The sequence below is a fragment of the Malaya genurostris genome, chromosome 1 (genome assembly GCF_030247185.1).
Source record: "Malaya genurostris strain Urasoe2022 chromosome 1, Malgen_1.1, whole genome shotgun sequence".
In the NCBI taxonomy this organism is placed as follows: Eukaryota; Metazoa; Arthropoda; class Insecta; order Diptera; family Culicidae; genus Malaya; species Malaya genurostris.
Genome location: NC_080570.1, coordinates 130,716,285 through 130,731,053, shown reverse-complemented (window position 1 = coordinate 130,731,053; position 14,769 = coordinate 130,716,285). Strand labels below are relative to the sequence as shown.

At 36.7% G+C, this 14,769-nt stretch overlaps 1 protein-coding gene across 2 annotated transcripts; it reads right to left on the bottom strand.

The window, feature by feature from the left end:
- Positions 1–4,787: 4,787 nt before the first annotated feature.
- On the bottom strand, positions 4,788–14,572 carry LOC131425788 (head-specific guanylate cyclase). Of its 2 annotated transcripts, XM_058587947.1 has the most exons (7): positions 14,440–14,572; positions 14,287–14,339; positions 13,946–14,123; positions 13,688–13,761; positions 12,375–12,457; positions 5,334–6,673; positions 4,788–5,278 (listed from the first exon to the last, which is right to left on the bottom strand). In XM_058587947.1, the coding sequence occupies exons 3-7, from the start codon at positions 14,111–14,113 to the stop codon at positions 4,904–4,906; spliced, it is 2,040 nt and encodes a 679-aa protein (XP_058443930.1). In that variant the 5' UTR covers positions 14,114–14,123; positions 14,287–14,339; positions 14,440–14,572; the 3' UTR covers positions 4,788–4,903. The 2 variants fall into 2 exon arrangements, with proteins under 2 accessions (XP_058443930.1, XP_058443929.1); XM_058587946.1 differs by having other exon boundaries at positions 14,287–14,543.
- Positions 14,573–14,769: the final 197 nt, after the last annotated feature.

The following is a 14,769-nucleotide window of genomic DNA, read 5'->3' as shown; positions in this document are numbered from 1 at the left end:
ATGTCGTTTTCGTTTGAGAAACTTGAACATTTGTCGTCGATTTTACTGTTAGTAGTTTTCGCAAAACCGAACTAGTTTCCAAACTGACTTCAAACAAACAGTTTGACTCAGAGAATTTGTACTATTCAAGGTCCAGCAGCTGATATTTTGAATGTTCTGATGAAGATTTTTAAGTTAGTTTTATGAAGGACAGTGTGCTACATTAGATTCCAGAAGAATGCGTTTGTATTGTATTGGGATGCCAGTTCAAGCCATTGTCAGTCAATCGATTTGTTGAATTTTCGCCGATGTTTAACACTGTTTGGTGTGTTTATCGCAATTTCAAAGGATCATAATTTGAATGTCAATGTCATCAATTATCCCGTAGATGAACTCCGCAGAGTAAGGAATGTTTCTCCACAATAATATAAGTTTATTGAATGATTTTATTTATACACACTTAGGCTATTCGCAACACTGTTATGGATATCTGTTCTGAAATGACAGGCTGTCGTATAATTTAAAACTGTCAAAAATAAATCTCGAGCTTGATGATCTCAACACGAAGATTTAAAATCTGTCCTACATTTGTCTGTCAAAATATTGGTGTTATGCCAACTCACTGTGATGTTTCAAAACAGAAACAACCAAACAAAATAAATGATTTCGAAAACGATATTAACTTTTGGCACAAACTTCTAGAGAAAATTTCTCGATTATAGTGAGTATAACAAGATAATCCATAAACGGAGATACATCGGGTGCGCAGGCCGCCATCTACGTCGAGATAGTAGAACTACACTCAGCATAATACAACTGGTACTTTAGTCAAGGTGGTGAATATGAGACTACTTTCCTCAAGTCTAAACGCAGAAAAACAACAACTGGTCCTTCCGTGAGCTTTATTTTTTTCATTGAATCTCGGTAAAATAATTGCCGAAATTTGCACAGCCGAGTACTCGGCAATCATCTCGGCAAAAAATAAAATTGCGTGGTCTAGGCAATCTCACGTTTGACATACGTCAGTTAGATTAATGAATTTGTTACCGGTAGTACTCAATGTCTCTATTTCGAAGCAAACATCGTTGAAAAAAACCTGTTTGAATCCACCTTGTGGTGCTATAATGCCTTTCTCATATAACTCAAGTTTTCATTGATATTACTAAGGGATTCATCGAAGATTTTTTTAATTGAATATGAAATAGGAGCAAAAAAGTTTGTTTGGGCATACATTTTGACTAATATTTCCGGAACCGGGAGCTGAGAACCGACATAGCTGAAATCGATTCGTTTAGCCAGCAACTAGCATGGACTATAAGTTTATTTATTTATTTATTTATTATTAAATTTATTCATCTGACAATAAAATGATCTTAATGAATTGGTTTAGTCAAGTCATAAAATTGTAGATCGCTGTACTTTCTGCACGAATTTGAGTGATGGTTCATCAAATTCAAAAAGGTGTTCAACGGTGCCAAATGTCCTCAAGCATGATGTTATCGGTTCGTAATACCCGAACGTCGTTCGATGAAATCTCGGCTGAAATAAACTGGAAGAGCGCAGTGATCGTTGTGAAGCACGAAAATCGAGTTGAGACAAAATCTTCGGTGAGTCGATATCCCCGTTGATCAGTTTTGCCACGAAAGTAGTTTGCTGAATTTTCCTGCGTCGTTCCAATGAGTCGAGTCCGATCAGTCGACAGCGATCGTGGTATGGTGGAAGATCAAGCGGGTTCTGCCAGGGAAGGTTTCTTAGAGCAAGACGAACAAATCGTTTCTGAACGCGCTCAATCCGTAAGTTCCATGTAAGTTGATAAGGACTCCAAATTACGCTAGCATTTTCCAGTATTGGACGAACCAAAAAACAATATAACGCCTTCAAACAATACGGATCTTTGAAGTCCCGCCCGATCTTTGCAATAAAACCTAGTTGCCTGGTCGCTTTTGAAATTACAGATGAACGATGCAGATTGAAGGTAAGTTTGGCATCTAACAAAACACCAAGGTCATTAACATGGTCAACTCTCTGGAGCGTTTGTCCATCAATTGCATAGTCGAATCGAATTGGGTTCAGTATTCGGTGAAACGTTATGACCTGGCATTTTGAAATGCTGACAATCAACCAGTTTCTACGACACCAGGCGACAAATGTATCTAGAAGTTTTTGAAGCCGGATGCAGTCGTCAATAGAGCGAACTTCAAGATATAATTTCAAATCATCGGCATATACTAATCTGCAGCCAACTCCGAGCACCGAAACAGCATCGTTGAAGAACAGCAAAAACAAAAGTGGACCCATATTGCTGCCTTGAGGAACTCCTGATAAATTTGAGAGCGAAGATGATACACAAGAGCCGAGCTTAATTCGCAGGACTCTACCACATAAGTAAGAGCGTAGCCAGTCAGTAAACTTTTGTGTGGCGCCCAGCCGCAACATCTTGCACAAGAGTATTCGGTGGTCAATTCGGTCGAAAGCTGCTTTCAGATCAGTGTATACTGCATCAATTTGTACTTTATTCTCCAAACTCGAAAAACAACTGGAAGTGAAATCTAAGAGATTCGTGCTGACTGAACGACCTGGCATAAATCCATGCTGATCAGTAGAGATGTAATTTTTAGTACGAAAAAGTACCTCAGTGCTCACAATTATTTCGAACAGTTTAGATGCAGCTGATAAATTGGTTATGCCTCGATAATTTCTAACATTTGTACGATCACCGCTCTTGTATACAGGAAACATGGAAGACTGCTTCCAAGTCATCGGAAAAATACCTTGCTCAAATGATTTGTTAAATATAGTGCACAAAGGATCGGCTAAAGCAGAAGCAGAAGTTGAAACAGTTTTGGATCAAATATTGAAAAATTCTAACTTTTTTTACATTATCGCGCTTTATGTCAGGTTGCAATTTCATAAACAAATACAATTCTACATCAAATTATAAAAACATAATACTTTTCGTTCAAATTTGAGCTTGCGAAGATCGGCTTAGCCATTACTAAGATATTGGAGTGATTTCCTGTTTGGAGCACACGAGCACTTTTCCGATACATCCGGAACCAGTAACGATGATCCGGTATACTTGCAGTCAACGTATTGAATCATACCTGAATAATTGAAGATATCTACGGCTTTTTGAATGTATTTGATTGAATGTTCCGTGTCATGTATAAAAACACATCCCTGAAAATGAATTTTTTATACCTTTCAGCCTGTAATTCCGAAACCGGAATTCATATCCGGATAAAATTTGGTAGAATTATATGGGGTTGTAAGATGTTTCATTTGAATCTATGCTAGTGAAAATTGAATGAGCGGTCTCTGATAAAATCGATTGCACGTTTTTAGTTCATTTTGCACATTTTACCCCGTTACTCCAGAACCGGAAGTTCGATCCGGGTAAAATTCAATAGTACTCTTTGGGTCCAAGAGACCTTTAATTTGAATTTATGTTTGTGAAAATCGATCCAGCCATCTCCGAGAAAATCGAGTGTACATTTTGGTTACATACACACACACATACACAAACATTTGCTCTGTTTATCAAGCTGAGTCGAATGGTATATGGCATTCGGCCCTCTGGGTCTCGGTTAAAATGTCGGTTTTCACATTGATTGCATAACTTTTCTGTATGAGAAAGGCAACTTGTTCAAAATATTGCGTCAGAAAATAACTGCTTCCTTCCAAGCGAAAATGTAAAGCGTAAATGACAGTTCTCGGCAAAAGCTAACACATGTTTTGAAAGTTCGGCAAACGTATTTGCTGATTCCGGCATAATCGTCATTCACTGATGAGTTCAGCAAAAAGTTATGCCAAATTTCGGCACAAAGATGCACTTGGCCAATAAATCAATAAATATTTTTAATGAATTTCGGAAAACATAATATTGATTAAAGAACACTCAGCAAAATTGTGTGTTGCCGATCTGTTTCGGCATTTTACTTTACCGTGCTCGAGAATTGGTTTTAAGTGTGTGAGTATTGCTTCAAACAAAGCGATTACATCATCATCATCCAGCTGCTGGTCTTTTGCATTGGAGCAAAATATACCGCAAAGTGAGCAAAGGCGGATGAATTTGCACAAATCAGTCCTTCTAAGGGCTATAAATGTTTTCAAAAGAGCTATAAGAATCATTGAACGCATAAAATTTTCGGACTGGAGGTGAATATCTCCATTTTAGTGCACAATTCGGAGTGCGAGCTTCGCACCAAACAAATCAACTTTCAGCAGCTTTGCGCTACTCAAAAATGCATCGGACAGTGTTCAATATCGAAGAAAACTCCCCAATTTTGTCCTTTTTGAAAGACAGAAAGAGTTCCCTGTGACATTATGATAGTTTCTTTCGTTGAAATATGCAAAGCATCAAAGTTCTGTATTTTGCTATTTTTGTAGCCGTTAGGACCGCCCCTTTGCAAAAAGTGCAATCGAAATCACGTAAAATGAAAGCTCTTCACAAAAATTGTTTTATTATAGATTTAATTCACACTGTGAGCAGTTCTGCTGCGGGACGTTCGCATTGCGAGTTTCGGCTCAAACAAGAGTTATTGCATCATCATCCAGCTGCTGGTCGTTTCGTTCGAACATTGAACATTCGATAAAATCGGTCCTTCTTAGGTCTCTAAATGTTAACTGAAGAACTCAAAAGATTACTTTTCTGCATATCGGAAGTAAAAATCATCAGTTTAGCGCAATTCCAAAAAAAAATTGATTAGCTTTGTGCATTTTTCACAGTTCCTTTAGATAATTATAACGAACTATAAAATTACACTATCAATACAATCAAAATAATAATAGTTACAGTGAACAGTGAATTTTGTTTTCAATAATTTTATTCATATTTGAATGTTACATTTAAGAAACATTTATTCAATTTGATCCACTACACTTGTTATTTTGGCTCTTCGGGATTAAAATGATCCTACGTGTACTACTCTTCCACTATTAGTACCTCATTGCTATCCAGTAGAGATTGCTTCATAGCCGCTTCAATGTGTTCTTGGAGTGTTGCATCATCACCCACCGTTGGATGTCGGTACCCTTCGAGGAAGTAACAGGTGAGACCCTTGGACTCCGTGAACTCTTTCGGCATACACGATGGATCCCGTGGGTTAAGCTGAAATTCATAGCCCGGGTGTTTGGTCAGCCACTGCTTCGTCGTCGGACTGATATTAACCTTACAGGCCTCACTGCCCGATTCGAACTTGTTGGCAATCGTTACGTTGTGACCGAACAAACAGTATCGTGGCATTTTGCGCCCCACAACCCCAGCCAACACCGTACCGGTGTGTAATCCAATACGCATCTGAAATAATGAAATTTATGGAAACTAGCAAAATAGGCTACTGATATCCCAATACCCTAATATGTTGACCATCGTGCGTATTATACAGTGAACAAGTCTCGATCATTCTGAGTGCCATCCAAGCTACCTTATGAGCATCGTAGATTCCGGCTCTATGTAAACCACTGGCCACACAGTAAGCATCTCCAATTGTTTCAACCTTATAGACATCGAAAAACCCGCACAATTCGTCGAAATGTTTGTACAAACTTTCCAACATACTGATCACCATAAATGGTGTAGCTCTCGAACAAATGCTTGTGAAACCAACAATATCGCTGAAGAGCATAGTGACATCAGGATAGGTTTTTGCATCGATCTGGGATCCCAACCAAAGCTTCTCAGCAATCTCCGCTGGGAACATTAACTGTAACAGATTAACATTCTTTTTCCGTTCTTTTGTAACAGCAGCATTTGCCTCCTCGATCGAACTCTTCAGTTTATCCATTCGACGACGAAGACCGTCCTGAGCTCGTGCCTGTTCACCAACAAGAATGACTTCTCTTGTAGCATCATGCAATGGGATATCCGAAATGAACAGGCCGTTGCAAGTAAGTCCTTCTAATCCATCCAAGAAAGGTGATCCCATAAACAACAGCGAGTTTGATTCTGGGCAGAACACCATCTGTCCTTTTATTTCTAGCCCTTTGGCGAAAAAATCTGGACGACCGGGTGGTGCACGCAGCGATATCATGAAAGGAGTATTCGTGCGACGGACAATCTCACGAAATTTCAAAGACAATCCTCGAGGACGTTTGAACCGAAAGTACGTACTCGCGGATAAACCACTTGTAGCCATATAGTTTTTAAACAAGCGGCTGAATCCTTGACCCACTTGCACTAGATTCAAATTTTCGTCCATAATAAAATGCCATGGAAATGCTTTGCAGAAAAAATCATTATCCATTTTCAAATCCTTCGCGTCCGACGAAACACTCTCGCGCAACTTTCCCGCTGCTTTGCTTTCGGCTACCATCGGAACGATCTGCTCCTCCAGGTCGTCCATTTTGAACAGATAACGGTAACGCGTTACGTCACCGTCCACAGGTTCCATGTCGATCTGCGGATCGTGGCGGAAAAGTAAACGACTCAAAGCTTGCAGACATCCCAGCAATAACCAAGCTACCACCGGACGCTCGGAGGTGAAGATCAGCTCACCTTCACCGGCACACACGAATCCCGTATCGGAAACGTCATCTTCCTGCAACTTCAGGACATCGTACACTCCGTCCAGCGATCCGAGGAATTCCTGCAAGTTGGAACCGAGGCATTTGTAGGCACGCTCGATCAGGCCCACGCACGAAGTGTGGATCAGTTCTTCGCCGAGCAGAACCAAGATTTTGCATGCCGAGGATTCTGTGGAATGAAGAAAGATGGGTTGAAATTGACTGGATTTGTCAATAAATTGTCAATGTATGTATGGGTGTATGAAAGAAATTTTAGTGGATGAAAAATTGAGTAATAAACATTATTACATTCCACCATCATTCCTAGGCTTAATCGCAAATCGGTTGTCCACATCTTCTGCAATTAATAAATTTCTATATCCATCGCCAGACTTCGATTTGACTCCTTCCTGAGAATTCCTCATGTTAGAATTAAACTTTTTTTCTATCACCCGTATACCAACTGTATTTAACGCTATGACTGATTGTTGTTGATCTGCGGCTCAAGTAATTCTAACAGTGGATATAGGCTTGTGTGGCTCAGTCGATGATGATTCTTGTTCAGTCGAATTTCAAGCCGCGTAATGTCTAAATTCTTCTTGAAATTCTGTTACATATGATGAATACCTTTGCTACAGCTAAATTTTTACAAGTTTCTTATTAAATTATTTAAGAATGCTGCATAATGAAGGACATTTTTATACGAATACAAAACAATTCAACATACTTCAGTGAATTGAATATTATGAAATGTACATTACGGATTTGTTTGGTTTCATATAATCTACTTGAGGTCGTAGGTATCCAAGAATTCTTTGGAAAAAAGAAATCATTGTATAATCGCGTGACTGGTGACTTTTGCATGGCTTTTGAGTGCGGCATATACCCGTAGTACTATATTCAGCAAATTCATATCCTGTGAAAATGTCTGTGGAAGCTCTTATTTGAAAGACCTACTTGGAATATAGGTCTTAAGGTCTACCAACGTAACCGATCTCGATAGTGAGTTTGTTTTTTGTGGTCCATACTCGTGGTATCACATTCAACTCATTGGATTATTATGATGAATTGTGCAAAAGTGCTTGTTCATCAAAAAACTACCTGGAATTCAGACCTTAAGATCTATCGGCATTAACAAAATTATGGTCCTCAGTCCGTACTCGTGATACCACATGCAATTAATAAACTTATTGTGGATGATCTACACCATCCAAAAACTACCTGGAGTTCAGACCTTAAGATCTACCAGAATAACAAAATACACTAACGAACTTAATCTTCACGTTCCATACTCGCGGTTCAGTGAAGTACTTGGATGACAGAAAAACTGAAACAGGTCAAAATAGACAAGTAAGCAATATGTAGCTTCATGACTATGAGCAGCATTGAAAAATTATACATAAGGTGCGGATCGCTCGTGTAGATCTTGAGACCTGTTTTCGCTGAAGTTCCTGGATGACTGAGAACATACCTGAAACAGCTATAAATAAACAAATGAGTAATGTTTAGCTCGAAAAATATGATCAGCAAACAAAAAATAGACTTTAGCTGTGGCACCGTGTAGTCCCTAAGGACAGTATTCCAACTATTTCTTGGATCTTGGAATATCTCTTACGGATTTCTATAGTCGTAACGTAAAATGTGCTCAGATGGTCCTAGATGCTTAGATTTATTTATACTTAAATCGAAATTTTTTTTATTTATACCCAAATCGAATGGAATTGAAAAACATGAAGATATCCAGTATTAGTCCATAAAGATTACTAAAATATTTGTGAAATTAAGAGAACAATAAACTAAATTCAGTCACGTACCCAGAGTGGGGACCCGAGGGGCCCTGGCCCCTCCCGAAATCAAAAACAGATATGTAATTATTTAGAAGATCTCAGACATGTGTTACAGAAATAACGAGACAGTAAAAGTATAGAAATGTAATATAATAACAGTTCCAGTGAAAAAGTTTAAAGTGCCTGTTAAAAACACCTGTAAGGGAACACCGAGAATTAGGTACATAAGCAATCTTCAGTAACATTATTTTTTATCTTTGGGCCCCTCCCGAAACGAAATCCTGGGTACGGGCCTGACTAAATCGATTAGTTTGAAACCAATATTCGACTATTAAAATCTATTAAACTAATCGAACAATTCGCAAAATCCCTCTTTAATCGAATCGTGTCTCAGAATTATAAGGATTATTCCATTCCTTAACACTTTAGGTACGAATTTGTTTTTCATTTTAATTGGAACCGAAAATAGGAGCGCCGGACCAAAATATGTTGGAGTGGCTAAAATACCTCCGTTACCCTATTTGGCCTTCGGTAAAAAAACATAAAAGTTTGTTTAAACGGAAAATGCACCTCGATCTAAGGCAAGTGCTTATACTTCAACATCACAACAATGAGAGTGTTATGCACACACAAGTCTCCTTTTATGAGGTTTTCTGTGCCGTATGCAAATAAAATGAATTTGTTATGCGTTTTTACCCTTTTATATATATATATATATATATATATATATATATATATATATATATATATATATATATATATATATATATATATATATATATATATATATATATATATATATATATATATATATATATATATATATATATATATATATATATATATATATATATATAAGGTATAGAATTCGCTCAAACTTTAATTTTTTTTCCGAGAATGTCATATACCAATCGATTCAGCTCGACGAACTGAGCAAATGTTCTTGTGTGTGTGCCACTTAAAACGACGGTCATTAAAATAATGTCATGAGAACTGAAACACCAAAGAATATTCATGCAAAAAACACATACGGATTTTTTTGAATATTACCATTTAATTCTGTTATAAGTATATCACGTCACTATACAAATTCACTATGAATCTCACGACACTATAAATCTTATATAATAAACGTCAAATCACATATGCGCATTTCGAATACAATTTATATTCTTCTTCAGTGTGATAGTTTTGTTTAGTTACTATTGACGTTTAGTTGATGTGACGTATCATCTCACTGCTAGGTGGATTAAGCACATTTTTTATTCCTATATATTTTCAAACAAAAGCGGATTTTTATGACAACGTAACGTCAAGGATCCGGTGTAATCTAAAAAAAATTTTTTTTGAAGCGGCTATCTGGGATTATTTTCGACATTTCATGCATTTCTAAAACATTCGACGTATTCTTGACTTGAGGACGCTTCTTAGAAAACATGATTTGCGGTGTCCGCTGTATCTCAGCGTAGACTAATCAGAGGTCAACAAATCAAAGCAGCATAGTTACAGCAGATGTTTTTCTAGACCCCTACGTTTTTGTTTGATTTTCTTTAAATTTTTTTTTTAAATATTTGGTGGTTGTTTAAAGTCAAAACTGCGATTTTTCACTGAGAAATCCGCCATTTTGTAGCTATAAAACCTCCGCGAAGTAACAAAAAACAAAAACGACAACGAATAGAATTTGCAAAATTTGAAAAAAGACTTGGTGAATTAGTTTTCGAATGACGATGGACACGGGCTTTCAAAACTTACTTTTCGAGAAAAACGCATTTAAAGTTTATTGGCTGGAAAATCTTATTGTTTCTTTCTATTTTGTCATAATAGAACATTTCAAAGATGATTTGCCATTATTTCAAGTCAATCTAAGCAGAACTCTTGGGCCTGTGCGCCGAGCTCTCATATTCGCAGTATGAGATAAGCAAAGGTAAAGACCCATAAATTCCAGAGTTCTGTTCCGATAGGCTTGAAAACTTCACAGAATATTCTTGAAATGTTTTAGTATAAGAAAATACATAAATGATTTTTTAAAATTGTTAGACCTTACCCGCTGCTTAATTATTCATTATCTCCTATATATATATATATATATATATATAGAATTACAGCAAGAATCATCAAAATTTTACAAATTAAAAAAGTTTTGAAGACTTCTTTTGCACTACATTTGAATAAAAGTTAGTAATAATCGATTCAATTATATTGAACAAAATAAAGTAAGCTCCATTTTAAAGATTTTTACAATTGTTTCCGCAATACTCGGAACCAAAAACTGGAAACTAGAAAAGTTTTAAGCCCAACTTAAAAGAATTTCTATAATTTGCTACCCCATCAATTCAAACAACTATTGAAACAGTTTCGAGCAAAATTGAGAAGATTTTTTTTTTTGATATTTTATGACGGTTTGAAAACTTATCCCGGAAGTCGAACTTGGACTTATTAATTTGAGTTTGATGTTATGAAAACCTCATATGAGTTTATTTGGCCCTAGACTATCTTGATCTGCCAACTAGAGAAATTCATGAACCAATTTAAGGAATTCGCCAATCATCACATTTTTACTCTATGCATCCTATCTCCGATACCGGTAGTTGAATCTGAATAATAATTGGGACATACTTATGGTATCTAAGGACTTCTTAGTTGAATCTAAGATGGTAAAAATCAGTTGAGTTATCTTCGGAAAAACCTACTGATATTTTTTTTTACCCTGTAATTCTGGAACCAGAAGTCGAATCCTAATGGAACTTTGTACAAGATCACAATCCCTTTCATTTGAATCTAAGTTTGTGAAAATCGGTTCAGCCGTCTCCGAGTAAATAGAGTAACATTATATTCACTTTTTTGGTGCACATCACCCTGTAATTCCGGAACATTTGTAATAACATTTCGAGATAACACCAGATCTCGATTTTTCATAAATTTTTGAGACATCTGGCGCGGGAATTCTTTTTTTTTGTATTGCTGTTTTTTATGTGAACTTTCAAACTTAAGCTGTTTTTTTTTGTGCTAATATTCAACGTTATGCGGTTTTTATGCGAATTTTAGAAGTTATCTTCGTTATATATTCCCCTCATCAAAAAGACTTCAGTGCATGATCTGCACCCAACTGCTAGCAAAGATTTTATTCGAATATCCCTGTCGAAGCACGGAAAGAGTCTCATTATCTTATTAACTAATCTAGCGACTTTAACAAACACATAGGACAACAATTAACAAATAAATGGGGACAATAAATCCCTAAATCCCTTAATTATGACCAGTGCAGTAAAACTTCATTCAATTCAATTGAAACTGAATGTGGAACACATTGACGATCTCTCTACTGCGGTAAACTTCACTCTCTGACACTTACAATGTTTGCTGACGGCCCGAACGGGCAGCATTCAGTTCATCACTCGTTTCTCTTCAATCGAGGCTAAGTTTAACCACCGTCAGTTGATCTCTTGAAGTAACAAAATATCTCTTTCAATAGTGTGAGAGCGGCCTTCAAATGAAGTTCATGTACACATTCGAATTGGTTCAAGATAATAGATGAAAGACAAACCAGATAGCTGAAATACCAATCACAGAATACACATAAATTAATAAATTCCTCCTTCAGTTTTCATTTTTAATACGTTACTCCATTTATAATTCTATTCATTCGAACTTGCTTACTACCAAGAGCGAAGGCAATGAAGCAACTAGACTAATTGGCACTTGAAACTGAGCAAGCAAAACTTCAAATGATTATTCACGATTATTCAACTGACGATGAATTCTGGTAGCTTCACTTGAAAATGGCAGCAAAAGTCATAGAAAATTGTATCGATATGCTGACGGCACAGTAACTTTACAGTCGATCACCCTTAACTTTCCGTAACTTCGGAATCGAAGCTTTGAAGGGAATTTGAAGAGATCGGTGACATACAAAAAACGTATTTGCCTTTTTCTATCCAAACCAAATTATCTAACCTAAGGGCTGAATACTCGGTTGGACTTATTCGTTTTTAACTCTGTGTTTTTCTTAACAAAATACCTCCATAGATCTCTGTTTTTTTAATGTTAAAAGTTCATCGGTTTCGAATGCTGTAATAATAAAAATACAGTAAACTTTCTACTTACCATCCATTTTCTTCAAATTATCATGAACATCTGCCAAGTAGTCATAGTGAGGATAAACGGATAAGGAATTTCGGTCTGTTTTCCTGAAAAATCGTAAATCTTTTAGAACATCTCCATATGTTGTGAGAATATTCGATCATGGAATGTAAAACGTTGATTTTGAATTCAAAGATGGCTTCTTGTTCAATTGAATAAACGTTGGAGTTAAGCAGATAAATTTTTGAGCGAAAATTTACATAAAAATGTCATTGTATTAAGGATGAATTGTAATTATAGTTCCAATATGCTCGCTGGATTATTTAAAACAACAAACAAAATTAATCTAACTTTGTTGGGCTCGCACTTAGCAACTGAGGTGCGAACGAAGCCGATATAAGAATCAGAACCGATTTACAGTTCAAAGACGTTGAAACTAGGCTCGAAACTGGCTTCAAACAAACGGTTTGACAATTGTTAGGGTGGTTTGGTTTGGCATCAAGCGAAAACGACATTAGAACTGAAATATGCAGATCCAAAATGAAATAATCAACATCAAAATGCAGTAAAGCATGTAAAACAATCCCTTAACAAAAATTTCTTCAGTATTGAATCAATCCGCACAGGCAGGAGTTCTGCTGCGGGACGTTCGCAATGCGAGCTTCGCTTCATGCAAAAGCGATTGCATCATCCAGCTGCTGGTCGTTTGAATTGGAGCAAAATACAACGCAAAGTGAACAACGATGGGAAACATTTTTCAAAATCAACCCTTCTGAGGGTTCTAAATCTCTAAATGTTGTCTGAAGGACTATTTGAATTACTCATCTGTTGAGGTATGCAAATGGAAGAGAAAGTTTAGTGAAGGTTTACAGTCTGATAGATTCAAATAAGAAAACTTTCGCATACTGTTATTAAATGGAATGCATTTTTAATGCCAAACATATTTGGCATAAAACTAATAAAGTGTATCACAAGTAGTTTACTTAGTGATCTATTGTAAACTGTTAAGTTGTGCTAAAAATTCAAAATCGACTACTAATGCATTGAAAAATTCTAGACGCAACTTAACATTAGAGTAAAAAAAATGATTGTCTCTATGAACTCCAAAACGAAGTTGTTGAAACGTGCCGGAATTAAATTCTGTTTTTTTTTTTGTCGAAATGAAGTACCCAAATTTTTAATATATTTTTGGAAAAGAAAGGTTTGTTCGATAGTAACCTTAGAATACTATTTTGATGTTCATATAGAAAGCTTGTTAAAAACCAGCATCAGACAGGATCAAGAGCCTCTTCCCGTGTAAAACAAATACGATAATACAACAATACACTCATACTTACAGTTTTACAAGTCCCGGCCACTTGTTGCTGTACTTCGATATCAATGACATCAAAGCTTCATACACGTCCTCATTCTATCGTCAGTCCAATCCAGCCAGCATGTCCCCGGAGAGCGGAATGGACAGTCGGGAAAACAAAAACCAGCAACAAATGGAAGAGAAACAAACAGAACAACGAAACAGTGTTCATCGATTGGATGTGTCAAACGGTAAAAAAATGGCCGCCTGGAAAACTATGCAAACGAGTATACGGACTTACGCTTGGGGCCGTTAGCAGCTGTATAGCAGCATTCAGATGAGTTAAAGTTAGAGCATCATCAGGAATCTCACTAAGATCCTCGTCCAGGTTCCATCCTTGACCATCCGCAATCGATGGCTGGCGCTGAAACGTTTCCGGAGGAGCGTGCCTTGCAAAGGGACATGCCATCGCTCGGAAACTAGGTTAAAGGTAAGAGATGAGAAGAATGCTTTTTTATACGATTTCTTTGAACTTTTGATAAGTGCTCTGCAAGCTTCTTTGATAGATTAAGTACTTCTCATATTTATAGATAATAGTTTGTTGCAATATAAATTTTAGATACAAACATCATACAAACTCACTTTAGACAGAACTCCGACTCAATGACCTAGTTCAGTTCACGTACTATAATGCACTGGAAAATTGTCATCGTTATTGGAAAACGGGAGACAATTATAGATCGATCCACCCAACATCAGATTGGTAATGTTTGAACTTATGTTATTTTACATTACCATGATAATAAACGGATATGTCGATAAGAACAGTAAAACAACCACCCCGAAACGGAACTCAAGCATGCGCTGTTGTGTGAAACTATCGAAATGTATCGGAATGTTATAAATTGACCGAGTATAAATAATTCCTATGCACAGGATATAGAAATAATTCTTGGTCTATGACACCGACAATTAACTCAGAATCAAAATCAAATTATTAGATATTGAATAGCTCTAAATCACAGACTAAGCGTCAATCGCCATCCCCAGTAGTACGACTGAAGAGAGCAAAGAGACAGTTTGGTGAGAAACCCGACATCCTTACTGATGCAGTTTTCCCGTACA